Consider the following 10,506-nt stretch of genomic DNA (forward strand, 5'->3'; position numbering starts at 1 on the left):
CCACAGTGTTTTCCATCATCATGCCGGCGTATACATCATTTTATCCGGGAATACAGATAAATTAAGAAGGACATATACGATTTCCCCTCAAGCATGGGGCGACTCCTCGCTCGCTCGAGATTTTAGTCTGTTCGCTCGCTGGCCGATAGCCGGGGATTCCCTCAGGCTTCTCTGGTTCAGGCTAGGGCTCTGAGCGCGGACGAACGACACTAAGACCTGGCGGAAAGAGTTCCAGAGATCGTTTGACGAGCCTGCTCGCTTCCTTCCTTCCTACCTCCCTCTCAGCTCCAAACATGGAAAAGAGACGGACCAGACTCACTGAACGCCACCATAGGGCAGGCACGAAGTAGGGTCGAGAGAGCCGCTCGTGTGGCGATGCATTGATGACGACGACGGCTGCCTCGGAAGCACCAAGACTGCCTACGGTCAGTGTGTGGGCAATCCGAGGAGATAATTTCCCTCTGACTACTTCTTACCCCTTTTTGGTCCGCCATCGGCGAGACTCTCTACTTTGTTTAACTCTACTTTGAACCGTGATGCGGGATACTGCGCAGTCATCGATGGTTCTCGTGGCAGGGTTGGCGTTTCGCTTGTGATGAAGTATACTGATTAGGTACTCTTATTTTCAATTATCGTTTGAGACGGTTGTTCGAGAAGAATCCGCTCAAGGATTTTCATCGACATTATCTATGGAAAAATCTCTCTCTGAGCGCCGCTAACAGACTTTCAAGTACAGAGATTCGTGTACGGGTTCTCTATCCGAGTAATTACGTTTATGACTTCAAAGAGCCGAGCCATTTCAAACAAGGGTAATTGGTCATGAACTACCCCCAATGCCGCCCCGTATTCTGATTCACAAAAGTTCGACGTTGCTCAGTCGATTGTTCAGATTACGTGCAATATCTGATTGACAAGAAGCTTGAAGACGGGATGTTCCTGAGCGTCCGCAATGGAGCTTCGCTTGACGTCGTTCCGACGATCTCATCGTGACCCCATGATCGTTTGCTTCGATAATCGCTCCTGGAGACTTCCCACGGTTTCGAGTAGAGATACTCCAATCCACATCCCGACGTATCCACCCAAGAATCCAAGCAGTTCCACGGGCTGAAAGATTATTGTGCATAGATTGGATGTGTGTCTCGATTAAATCGAGGTATATTCGCTTGCGGCCTCACGGTCCTCTGACATGTGCGCATCAGAAAATGAACCCATGACGTACAGAGGTCATTCGTTGCTCCTTGCTCACTTCAGTACGATCTGAATAGAACTCCAGTTTGAGCTTGTATGCTTTCGGTGGGGACAGAGATGTTCCATTAGAATCACTCGGCGTTGGAGGAAGGTCGCGCAGAGACCAGACTTTCACATCATAGCTTATATCTCTGCGGGGCAAGCAGTCTTACGCTTAGTATTTCGGCCTATCAATCGACCCTGCGGCGTTTGTGAGACCTCTCGCCGGCTTTCAAGAGCTCTCATTTCGTCTCGCAGCAAGGATTTGTCGACTCACAAGCAATTAACGTCACAGTTTTCGACGCATTTCTGTATCCGATCAGTTGCGGCAATACTCCGGAAACATCGAACTGCAGGGGGGTATGGAGTTATGCTTGAGTTAATCTATGCTACGAATGTCATAGAGCATCGGATGTCCCCAAATGGAGGAGTCGCTTCCTTTCCATCACAGTCTCACTCACCGGCCAGAATCGCATTGCACATGGGCAGCTGTCGAGCTATAGTCTCCGCGTACTCATGAAGGATCAGAACACAATTACAAATGTCCATCTCGGCAGCAATGACGCACTTCTGTATGCAGTATTCGCGACTTTCGAGCCCGAAGTATTTATCGTCCATATCGGCGTATTGGCGGCATTTTGAGGAGAACGGACGCTTCAGACGTTCCGTCGCAATCTACCAAGCAAATAAATCATGGTTTCTCACTCAGGGCATTTCCTCTTGCGAAGCTGCAGCGACTTTACCAAAGGGGAGAGAAGAGAAACAACAGCAATGACGCGCTTCCCCATGCGTCCGGCGATCGCCTTCAAAGAGGTTCTTCATTCGACGAGCTCCCCGACTCAGATCGGGAACCCAAGAATCCGCTCCCCGGGCCTATTCATCCGGTTCGCGATTGCTGTCTCTGATTCTCCAATATTAAGCGAATCAATCGAAGTACACGAAGAGAGCCTGGTTCCATCGAGGGGACACCGAATCACGGCGGGCATCTTGCACCTGAGAGAGCAAGGAATGTATTCCTCACGTCACCTGTCTAACGCCGATCCGCAAGTCTCTCCCTGTTGGCAAATCCACGACGGTCTGCTTTGCTGGCATCGCGAGACCCGGTCCTTGGACGAAAAGTCCCGCGTCCATGAAGTCCGAAGCCAAGGAAAGCGTTCGATCACTCCATTCGGAAGAGAGTTCGAGACCTGGAGCGAGAGTGTTTTACCCTCAAAGCGGATCGGAGAACTAAGACTCCTGGTTCGAAACTTACGATACGACCAGGCGTGTTCGCACTTGCGATAAAAATGCCTCGTGGGTAAAAATTGAAGTAGATCCATGGTGTAGCATTGATGTCGAGGCTGCCTAAAGTAGGTGGGTTTCATGCTGGAACGAGAGTTCATAAGATGATGACGATCCCCCGAGCTGTCCTGTATGGAGAGGCTTGCACTGCTGCCTCGGAGCCCATTGGATAACAAAAACATACAAATCGACGCAGTCGAAACTCGGGCAGATCTTCGACACCATTCGACACTTGAATAAATCCCGAGCTTCGAATCTCACAAGCTTTCTGATGGTTGCGTTGCCTTGGAAGTGGTAGAAGCCGATTGTCAGCATCTTGAAACAGAGAAGCAGATCTCATTGAGCTATATTCCAGCCATTCAACCGTCCCATTCAGGAGGCTCCGTTCGTACTTACCTGACCTTCGACTGTACAGAACCGGGGATCTCTTTCGCATTGCTCTCTGCCTCGATCGAACCAGTTCTCCGGGCAAATCGTGACAGAGGGGAAAAGAATCTCTCTGGCTACTCTCCTGTCGAATATCACTACTTCGTAGGGGTAATCGAGAAATGAAGACAGGGACTCCCGAATCTGAAATCCAAGCCCACTCAGACACAAGACGACTATCAGGCACCATCGTAGTCGATGACCGACGACGTCCCAAGCCGGGAGGCCGAAACGTTTGTTCGGTCTTGAGCGGACTCTCGAAGGGGTTATCATTCTCATCTGTGGAGGCTGCACAGGATCTGATTTAAACGACGCTTTGCGGCGATTCTCGACTTCGACGGGATCCGGGCCCTCCTCCTCATGAATAATCTGCCTGCACGGCTTAGATGTAATGAGGATCGATCCCGAATCCGCTATGGATCATTGCCTGAGACAAGTTAACTGAACGTGGTATTTCAGAAGATCCTCGGATCGATGCAACCATCAATATTCAGTCTACCCGGAATGCTTTTTTGTACTCAATCTTCTCTAGCAAAGTTAATTTTATGCCAACAGCTCGAGGGAATATTTTCCTCGTGAGACAGGCTCATGATCTTCCTCTCCTCTGTGGTCCACCCCGGGAGAGATCCAATGCCCACACATACTGATACATAGGATGGACGCGAGAGCGGCACGTGACCGAAGCTAAGTCTGCAAATCACATCAAGGGCCGCTTCATTGAGACAAAGCCTCGAGTTCCTCATTGGTCACGGAACTTGAGACAGGTGATTGTTCGCACCCGGACCTGGTTACGGCGTTGGTGACATCCCATTCATGATTCGATTTCAGGCCTCCCCATTGCGATGATCCTGGGCGGCGACGGACCCCGCGGAGTGGAACCCCAGTGAGAGTCACATCGAGTAGATGGAACGTGCAAATTGCAGTTTATTGTCCTCCATTGATGTTAACTGGGTCTTTATAACAACTTAGAAGCGTGCGAGCGATAACGAAAAATATAAAGCACACATCCAAAGCACTGCAGTGCGCAGATGGTAAGCAGCTGACGAGTGTTGCGGGCAACTGGTGCGCAAGGGCATTCCGATGTGGCTCCGACTGTGCAGATGTTTAGAAGCATTTCCTGTGGACGATGGCAGGTCCAGACTCATCGTACTCCTCCTTGGAGATCCACATCTGTTGGAAGGTAGAGAGGGAGGCGAGAATAGATCCACCGATCCAGACGGAGTACTTCCTCTCGGGCGGGGCGATGATCTTGATCTTCATGGTCGAGGGAGCGAGGGAGGTGATTTCCTTCTGCATACGATCAGCGATACCAGGGTACATCGTGGTTCCACCGGACAAGACAGTGTTGGCGTACAGGTCCTTACGGATATCGATATCGCACTTCATGATCGAGTTGAAGCAGGTCTCGTGGATACCGCAGGATTCCATTCCGATGAAGGAAGGCTGGAAGAGAGCCTCAGGACAACGGAAACGCTCGTTACCGATCGTGATGACCTGTCCGTCGGGAAGTTCATAGGACTTCTCGAGGGAGGAGGATGAGGCCGCGGTGGCCATTTCCTGCTCGAAGTCCAGGGCGACATAGCACAACTTCTCCTTGATGTCACGGACGATTTCACGTTCAGCGGTGGTGACGAAAGAGTAACCACGCTCGGTGAGGATCTTCATCAGGTAATCGGTGAGATCCCGACCGGCAAGATCGAGACGGAGGATGGCGTGGGGAAGAGCGTAACCCTCGTAGATGGGCACGGTGTGGGAAACACCGTCTCCCGAGTCGAGAACGATACCGGTGGTACGACCAGAGGCGTACAGGGAAAGTACGGCTTGGATGGCGACGTACATGGCGGGGGTGTTGAAGGTCTCAAACATGATCTGGGTCATCTTTTCACGATTGGCCTTAGGGTTAAGAGGCGGCTCGGTGAGAAGGACGGGGTGCTCCTCGGGTGCGATACGGAGCTCGTTGTAGAATGTGTGGTGCCAGATCTTCTCCATGTCGTCCCAGTTGGTAACGATGCCGTGCTCGATGGGGTACTTCAGGGTGAGGATACCTCTCTTCGATTGGGCTTCATCCCCTACGTAGGAGTCTTTCTGACCCATACCGACCATCACACCCTGGTGACGAGGGCGACCGACGATGGAGGGGAAGACGGCACGGGGAGCATCGTCTCCGGCGAAACCAGCCTTGCACAGACCGGATCCATTGTCCACGACAAGGGCGGCTACGTCGTCGTCACACATTTTGGAAAGGTCCTACGTTGATGACTGCCACGGGACACCGAACTCACCGATTGCCTCAGCAACACTGGCAAGGAGATTCTTGTTTTCCGCTTAAATACGACCGAACGCCCCCTAGCGGGCCCTCCCACCAGGACAAAAATGGTCCCAGAGACTCTCAAAAGATAGTCTACACTATACTAGACGACCGGCGGGAGATAGCTTCTCGCAACCGAAACTCAACAGTAGCAAGACGTGGTCTCAGGCATTATTTGGCAACAAACTTTTGGCTTTGGCTCGCTTTGGTGGTGACCGGCACAGCCGTCGAGAGCTCGAGTTTACATTTCTCCGCGCCCAGACCGAGTGCTGTACTGAACGAGGACTCGGAGAATGGAAACAAAACGAAGGGAGGGCATTCTTTCAAAATGTTCGCTTTTGGTCAGTCACAAAAGCGTTGGAATGATACTTGAATTGCCACGCAAGAGTCTTTCCCGATAAGAGAATCTAGGATTTGTCTATCCCAGGGTCCTTCTCTGTATGAAATTACGCTCCGTCCTGCCGAGATCCGGTGACTCGAAGGGAGCCGAAGATCTGAACAGTATCCTGCCTCGCTACCCATGGCGCCGACACAAAAATTCGATGCTCAGAACTCTCTGAAAACTCAGCGTCCTCCTGTCCTAGGTCTGATTATTATTCGAACAATTGTCCCAGCGAGCCGCGCTTATTCAGCCTTGGTGGAGAACATGGGCCTTCCTTGTCACCAGAGGCTGACTGACTGACTTACTCACATAGCTTCTATCTGAGCGGATCCAAGCACATCGGGGCCTCCGAGCCGGGAAATTCTCCTTATATGGTCCTAGAGCACACCGCGAGTGTACCGCGCATGCGTGCTCTACCTAGAGGCACATGTGGAAGCATCGGACCCTTGTGGAACCGAGAACCCCCGTCACTCCAAAACTCGATACCGCTCAGTCAAGTCACCGACAATACCAGCTCTCGCGATGTGTGACGAAGATATCGCAGCTCTGGTCGTGGACAATGGATCCGGAATGTGCAAAGCTGGATTCGCTGGCGACGACGCTCCGCGTGCTGTGTTCCCCTCGATCGTGGGTCGTCCTCGACATCAGGGCGTCATGGTTGGAATGGGACAGAAGGACTCCTACGTAGGAGACGAAGCCCAATCCAAGAGAGGCATTCTGACCATCAAGTATCCTATTGAACACGGTATAGTGACAAATTGGGACGATATGGAGAAAATATGGCATCACACATTCTACAACGAGCTGCGTGTGGCTCCCGAGGAGCACCCCGTTCTGCTCACCGAGGCTCCCTTGAACCCGAAAGCAAATCGGGAGAAGATGACTCAAATCATGTTCGAGACTTTCAACGTGCCCGCGATGTACGTCGCCATCCAAGCCGTACTTTCCCTGTACGCTTCTGGTCGTACAACCGGTATCGTTCTCGACTCAGGAGACGGTGTTTCCCATACCGTGCCCATCTACGAGGGTTACGCTCTTCCCCATGCCATTCTCCGTCTCGATCTTGCCGGTCGAGACCTCACCGATTACCTGATGAAGATCCTCACCGAGCGTGGTTACTCTTTCGTCACCACCGCTGAACGTGAAATCGTCCGTGACATCAAGGAGAAGTTGTGCTATGTCGCCCTGGACTTCGAACAGGAAATGGCCACCGCAGCTTCATCTTCCTCCCTCGAGAAGTCGTATGAACTCCCCGACGGACAGGTCATCACGATCGGTAACGAGCGTTTCCGTTGTCCTGAGGCTCTCTTCCAGCCTTCCTTCATCGGAATGGAATCCTGCGGTATCCACGAGACCTGCTTCAACTCGATCATGAAGTGCGATATCGATATCCGCAAGGACCTGTACGCCAACACTGTCTTGTCCGGTGGAACCACGATGTACCCTGGAATTGCTGATCGTATGCAAAAAGAAATCACAGCCCTTGCTCCGTCGACGATGAAAATCAAGATAATCGCTCCCCCTGAGAGAAAGTACTCCGTCTGGATCGGTGGTTCGATTCTAGCGTCTTTGTCCACTTTCCAACAAATGTGGATCTCTAAACAAGAATACGACGAGTCCGGTCCGGCTATTGTCCATCGCAAATGTTTCTGATTGGGTTGATGACGATCAACGCCGAGAACACGCCTCATCACGAACTTCTGTACATAAAGCATGAAACATCCGGTCACCGTCAACTGGCGAGGATTTGTAGCGCATTGAAGTGGAAATAAATCACGCAGCTCAAGATTCGCGCAGAGTCGAAATTCGGAAAACCTAACGCCCGACGGGCTCGAGCTTGGCTCGCGGAAGAGTGGGTGCCATGAAAGCTGACTCGGGAATTTTAACTGTGTTATTGCTCTCGTCCATTTCTCCGCTTAGACTCCGGAGAATCAATGAGATGATGATGTTGCCACATTGTCTCACGGCGGTAGAGGATTTTGAGCCCAAAATTACAGATGGGAAGCATGCCCAGACCCAGAAATTGGAAACCCACAGCTATGGACTAGGAGGAAATGATTCCAGCTGCTGTAGCTCCGTAAGAGCTCTCGCTTTCTGACTGAGAAGCGGGGGAACGGGCGTACTACGCCTTCTTTGCTTGAGCAACGAACGATGATCATTCATGAAGGTTGTCCGCGTCGTTGGATCATGAGAGTCGATGTAGTGTTCTGAGCGTGGCGATTCCGAACCGTCGAGTTAGAGCGGCGCCCGAGTTAGAGCACAGTCGCTTGTTTCAGGAAGATTATACTTTTGAGCGTCTGAATGTGGCTGTCGGCCGCCCTTACAAGCACAACAGCAAGCCGGTTCTCTGGTTTGGCCTGGCCAAGCTAGGCCATGTGGCGCTGCTCTTGGGTTAGACTCATCCTCGAACTGCTCAGACTCGCGCACTGAGCCATTTTGGGTAGTTCGAGTAGAGCTTGTGAGAGGGCTACAGTCACCAGAGGGCGTGGGATGCTTTTGTATAAAGCACATCTCTCACCTCAGACCGTTTACTTCACAGTCGATTAGGAAGTGTTGCTGTCCCTGCCGGCCGGAATTCTCCGCAGACATGTGTGACGACGACGTAGCAGCCCTCGTTGTGGACAACGGATCCGGTCTGTGCAAGGCTGGTTTCGCCGGAGACGATGCTCCCCGTGCCGTCTTCCCCTCCATCGTCGGTCGCCCTCGTCACCAGGGTGTGATGGTCGGTATGGGTCAGAAAGACTCCTACGTAGGGGATGAAGCCCAATCGAAGAGAGGTATCCTCACCCTGAAGTACCCCATCGAGCACGGCATCGTTACCAACTGGGACGACATGGAGAAGATCTGGCACCACACATTCTACAACGAGCTCCGTATCGCACCCGAGGAGCACCCCGTCCTTCTCACCGAGCCGCCTCTTAACCCTAAGGCCAATCGTGAAAAGATGACCCAGATCATGTTTGAGACCTTCAACACCCCCGCCATGTACGTCGCCATCCAAGCCGTACTTTCCCTGTACGCCTCTGGTCGTACCACCGGTATCGTTCTCGACTCGGGAGACGGTGTTTCCCACACCGTGCCCATCTACGAGGGTTACGCTCTTCCCCACGCCATCCTCCGTCTCGATCTTGCCGGTCGGGATCTCACCGATTACCTGATGAAGATCCTCACCGAGCGTGGTTACTCTTTCGTCACCACCGCTGAACGTGAAATCGTCCGTGACATCAAGGAGAAGTTGTGCTATGTCGCCCTGGACTTCGAGCAGGAAATGGCCACCGCGGCCTCATCTTCCTCCCTCGAGAAGTCCTATGAACTTCCCGACGGACAGGTCATCACGATCGGTAACGAGCGTTTCCGTTGTCCTGAGGCTCTCTTCCAGCCTTCCTTCATCGGAATGGAATCCTGCGGTATCCACGAGACCTGCTTCAACTCGATCATGAAGTGCGATATCGATATCCGTAAGGACCTGTACGCCAACACTGTCTTGTCCGGTGGAACCACGATGTACCCTGGTATCGCTGATCGTATGCAGAAGGAAATCACCTCCCTCGCTCCCTCGACCATGAAGATCAAGATCATCGCCCCGCCCGAGAGGAAGTACTCCGTCTGGATCGGTGGATCTATTCTCGCCTCCCTCTCTACCTTCCAACAGATGTGGATCTCCAAGGAGGAGTACGATGAGTCTGGACCTGCCATCGTGCACAGGAAATGCTTCTAAGGACGCCGGTGAATTGTTGGACTCTGTCATCCGCATCAGGAAACTTCGTCATCCGCATTCCGAAGGCTGCGAAGAGCTTCACGTCTCTCCGCCTTTTGCGGCTTCACGACCGTCACGGCTTACGTACACTTATCTTGTATATTCGTGGGCATTCCTCCGATTCGAGCAGATGCCGAATCAACCAACAGGATGCCGTTCCCCATGAAGCGGTGAATGTGTTATGCAAGATGTGAAATAAATTTTGGCACCGCCCAGTAGGTGCGATTCGACTGCCAATACATCGTGATGTCTGTACATGATATATTTTCAGGACTCCCCCGTGACCGACATGTCATCCAGTAATTGGCATTAGGTAGTCGTCCGCAAGGAGGATATTCGGCAATGACGGTGGTCCCCCGGAGTATCGATGGCGACGCGTCTCGATCGAGACCCAGATCATACCTGGGGCCCCGAGCGCCTGATTTCCCCGAGTCGATGCAATTTTCAGTTCTGAATGCGCCCAGCGGCAAGTCTCCGGCGAGGCGCGAAGATGGAGTAAGATTGACTGACTCATGCCTTTCGCTGATGCTCCTCTCATCTAGCAGGCGTGAAATAATTTGTCACAACTCACAACGGACACTCCTCCATTTGGCTTTCTCAAACGAGAAGGGGGTACTCAGGATTCCAGGGCAATCTTTTGCAACTCTTCGAGCCCCGCGACAGTGTGTGCTAGCAGCTAGCTGATTGACTCGCTTCCTCGTACACCACACTGTCTGAGAGCCAGAGCTGACCAGAACTGACTCGAACTGTACAGCCCCGTCCAATGGTATAGCCTGTGGGGGAGTTGTACCGGAAAAACTCCCTGTGGAATCTCAAGAATCCTTCCCCGATTGCGGGTCATATCTTCGAGGAAGGTCAACCCCTTATCCTCGATGCGAATGGATACTATACATCGGCATGGGAGGCGTTTTTCGAGGCATTCGAGAAGCTCGTCATTCTTCCAATCAGCTCTCTGAGGCATGCGGAATTCAGGCCGCATTCCGAGCATAGCCTGAGCAGGCCTCACCGAACTTCTCGCTTACCATCGCGGAGAAGAGCCCACGTGCGCATTTCTCATCTCCATCATCGTGGGTATGAATTACCATCTCCTTCGGCCCAGCCGCTCTCGGTATCTGCGTTGTCGTT

General features: G+C 52.4%; 3 protein-coding genes across 3 annotated transcripts; 1 reads left to right on the top strand and 2 right to left on the bottom strand.

Annotated features, from left to right (window-relative positions):
• Positions 1 to 981: 981 nt before the first annotated feature.
• On the bottom strand, positions 982 to 3,207 carry LOC114828463 (uncharacterized). The gene is made up of 9 exons (XM_029112717.1): positions 3,190 to 3,207; positions 2,905 to 3,078; positions 2,693 to 2,823; positions 2,480 to 2,592; positions 2,254 to 2,414; positions 1,689 to 1,902; positions 1,505 to 1,577; positions 1,220 to 1,379; positions 982 to 1,104 (listed from the first exon to the last, which is right to left on the bottom strand). The coding sequence occupies exons 1-9, from the start codon at positions 3,205 to 3,207 to the stop codon at positions 982 to 984; spliced, it is 1,167 nt and encodes a 388-aa protein (XP_028968550.1).
• A 625-nt stretch (positions 3,208 to 3,832) lies between these two features.
• Positions 3,833 to 8,905, bottom strand: LOC100901181 (actin, cytoplasmic 2). Its single transcript, XM_029112634.1, has 2 exons — positions 8,548 to 8,905; positions 3,833 to 5,043 (listed from the first exon to the last, which is right to left on the bottom strand). Exon 2 carries the CDS (start codon positions 5,035 to 5,037, stop codon positions 4,039 to 4,041), a length of 999 nt encoding a protein of 332 aa, XP_028968467.1. The 5' UTR covers positions 5,038 to 5,043; positions 8,548 to 8,905; the 3' UTR covers positions 3,833 to 4,038.
• Positions 6,147 to 9,614, top strand: LOC100901418 (actin-5C). The gene is made up of 2 exons (XM_003747647.2): positions 6,147 to 7,101; positions 8,912 to 9,614. The coding sequence occupies exons 1-2, from the start codon at positions 6,147 to 6,149 to the stop codon at positions 9,340 to 9,342; spliced, it is 1,386 nt and encodes a 461-aa protein (XP_003747695.2). The 3' UTR covers positions 9,343 to 9,614.
• Positions 9,615 to 10,506: the final 892 nt, after the last annotated feature.

The sequence above is a fragment of the Galendromus occidentalis genome, unplaced genomic scaffold (assembly GCF_000255335.2).
Source record: "Galendromus occidentalis unplaced genomic scaffold, Mocc_1.1 scf7180000077524, whole genome shotgun sequence".
Taxonomy (NCBI): Eukaryota; Metazoa; Arthropoda; class Arachnida; order Mesostigmata; family Phytoseiidae; genus Galendromus; species Galendromus occidentalis.

Excerpts from the sequence above, each read along its gene's own strand:
- LOC114828463 (XM_029112717.1), bottom strand. Across the intron at positions 1,903-2,253 it reads TGCGGATCGGCGTTAGACAG|ATTGCGACGGAACGTCTGAA; the intron begins GTGACGTGAGGA and ends TTTGCTTGGTAG. Across the intron at positions 1,578-1,688 it reads GTGCAATGCGATTCTGGCCG|TTCGATGTTTCCGGAGTATT; the intron begins GTGAGTGAGACT and ends ACCCCCCTGCAG.
- LOC100901181 (XM_029112634.1), bottom strand. The coding sequence starts at position 5,037 with ATGGTCGGTATGGGTCAGAAAGACTCCTACGTAGGGGATGAAGCCCAA.
- LOC100901418 (XM_003747647.2), top strand. The coding sequence starts at position 6,147 with ATGTGTGACGAAGATATCGCAGCTCTGGTCGTGGACAATGGATCCGGA. Across the intron at positions 7,102-8,911 it reads TCGTATGCAAAAAGAAATCA|CTTCCTCCCTCGAGAAGTCC; the intron begins CAGCCCTTGCTC and ends CCGCGGCCTCAT.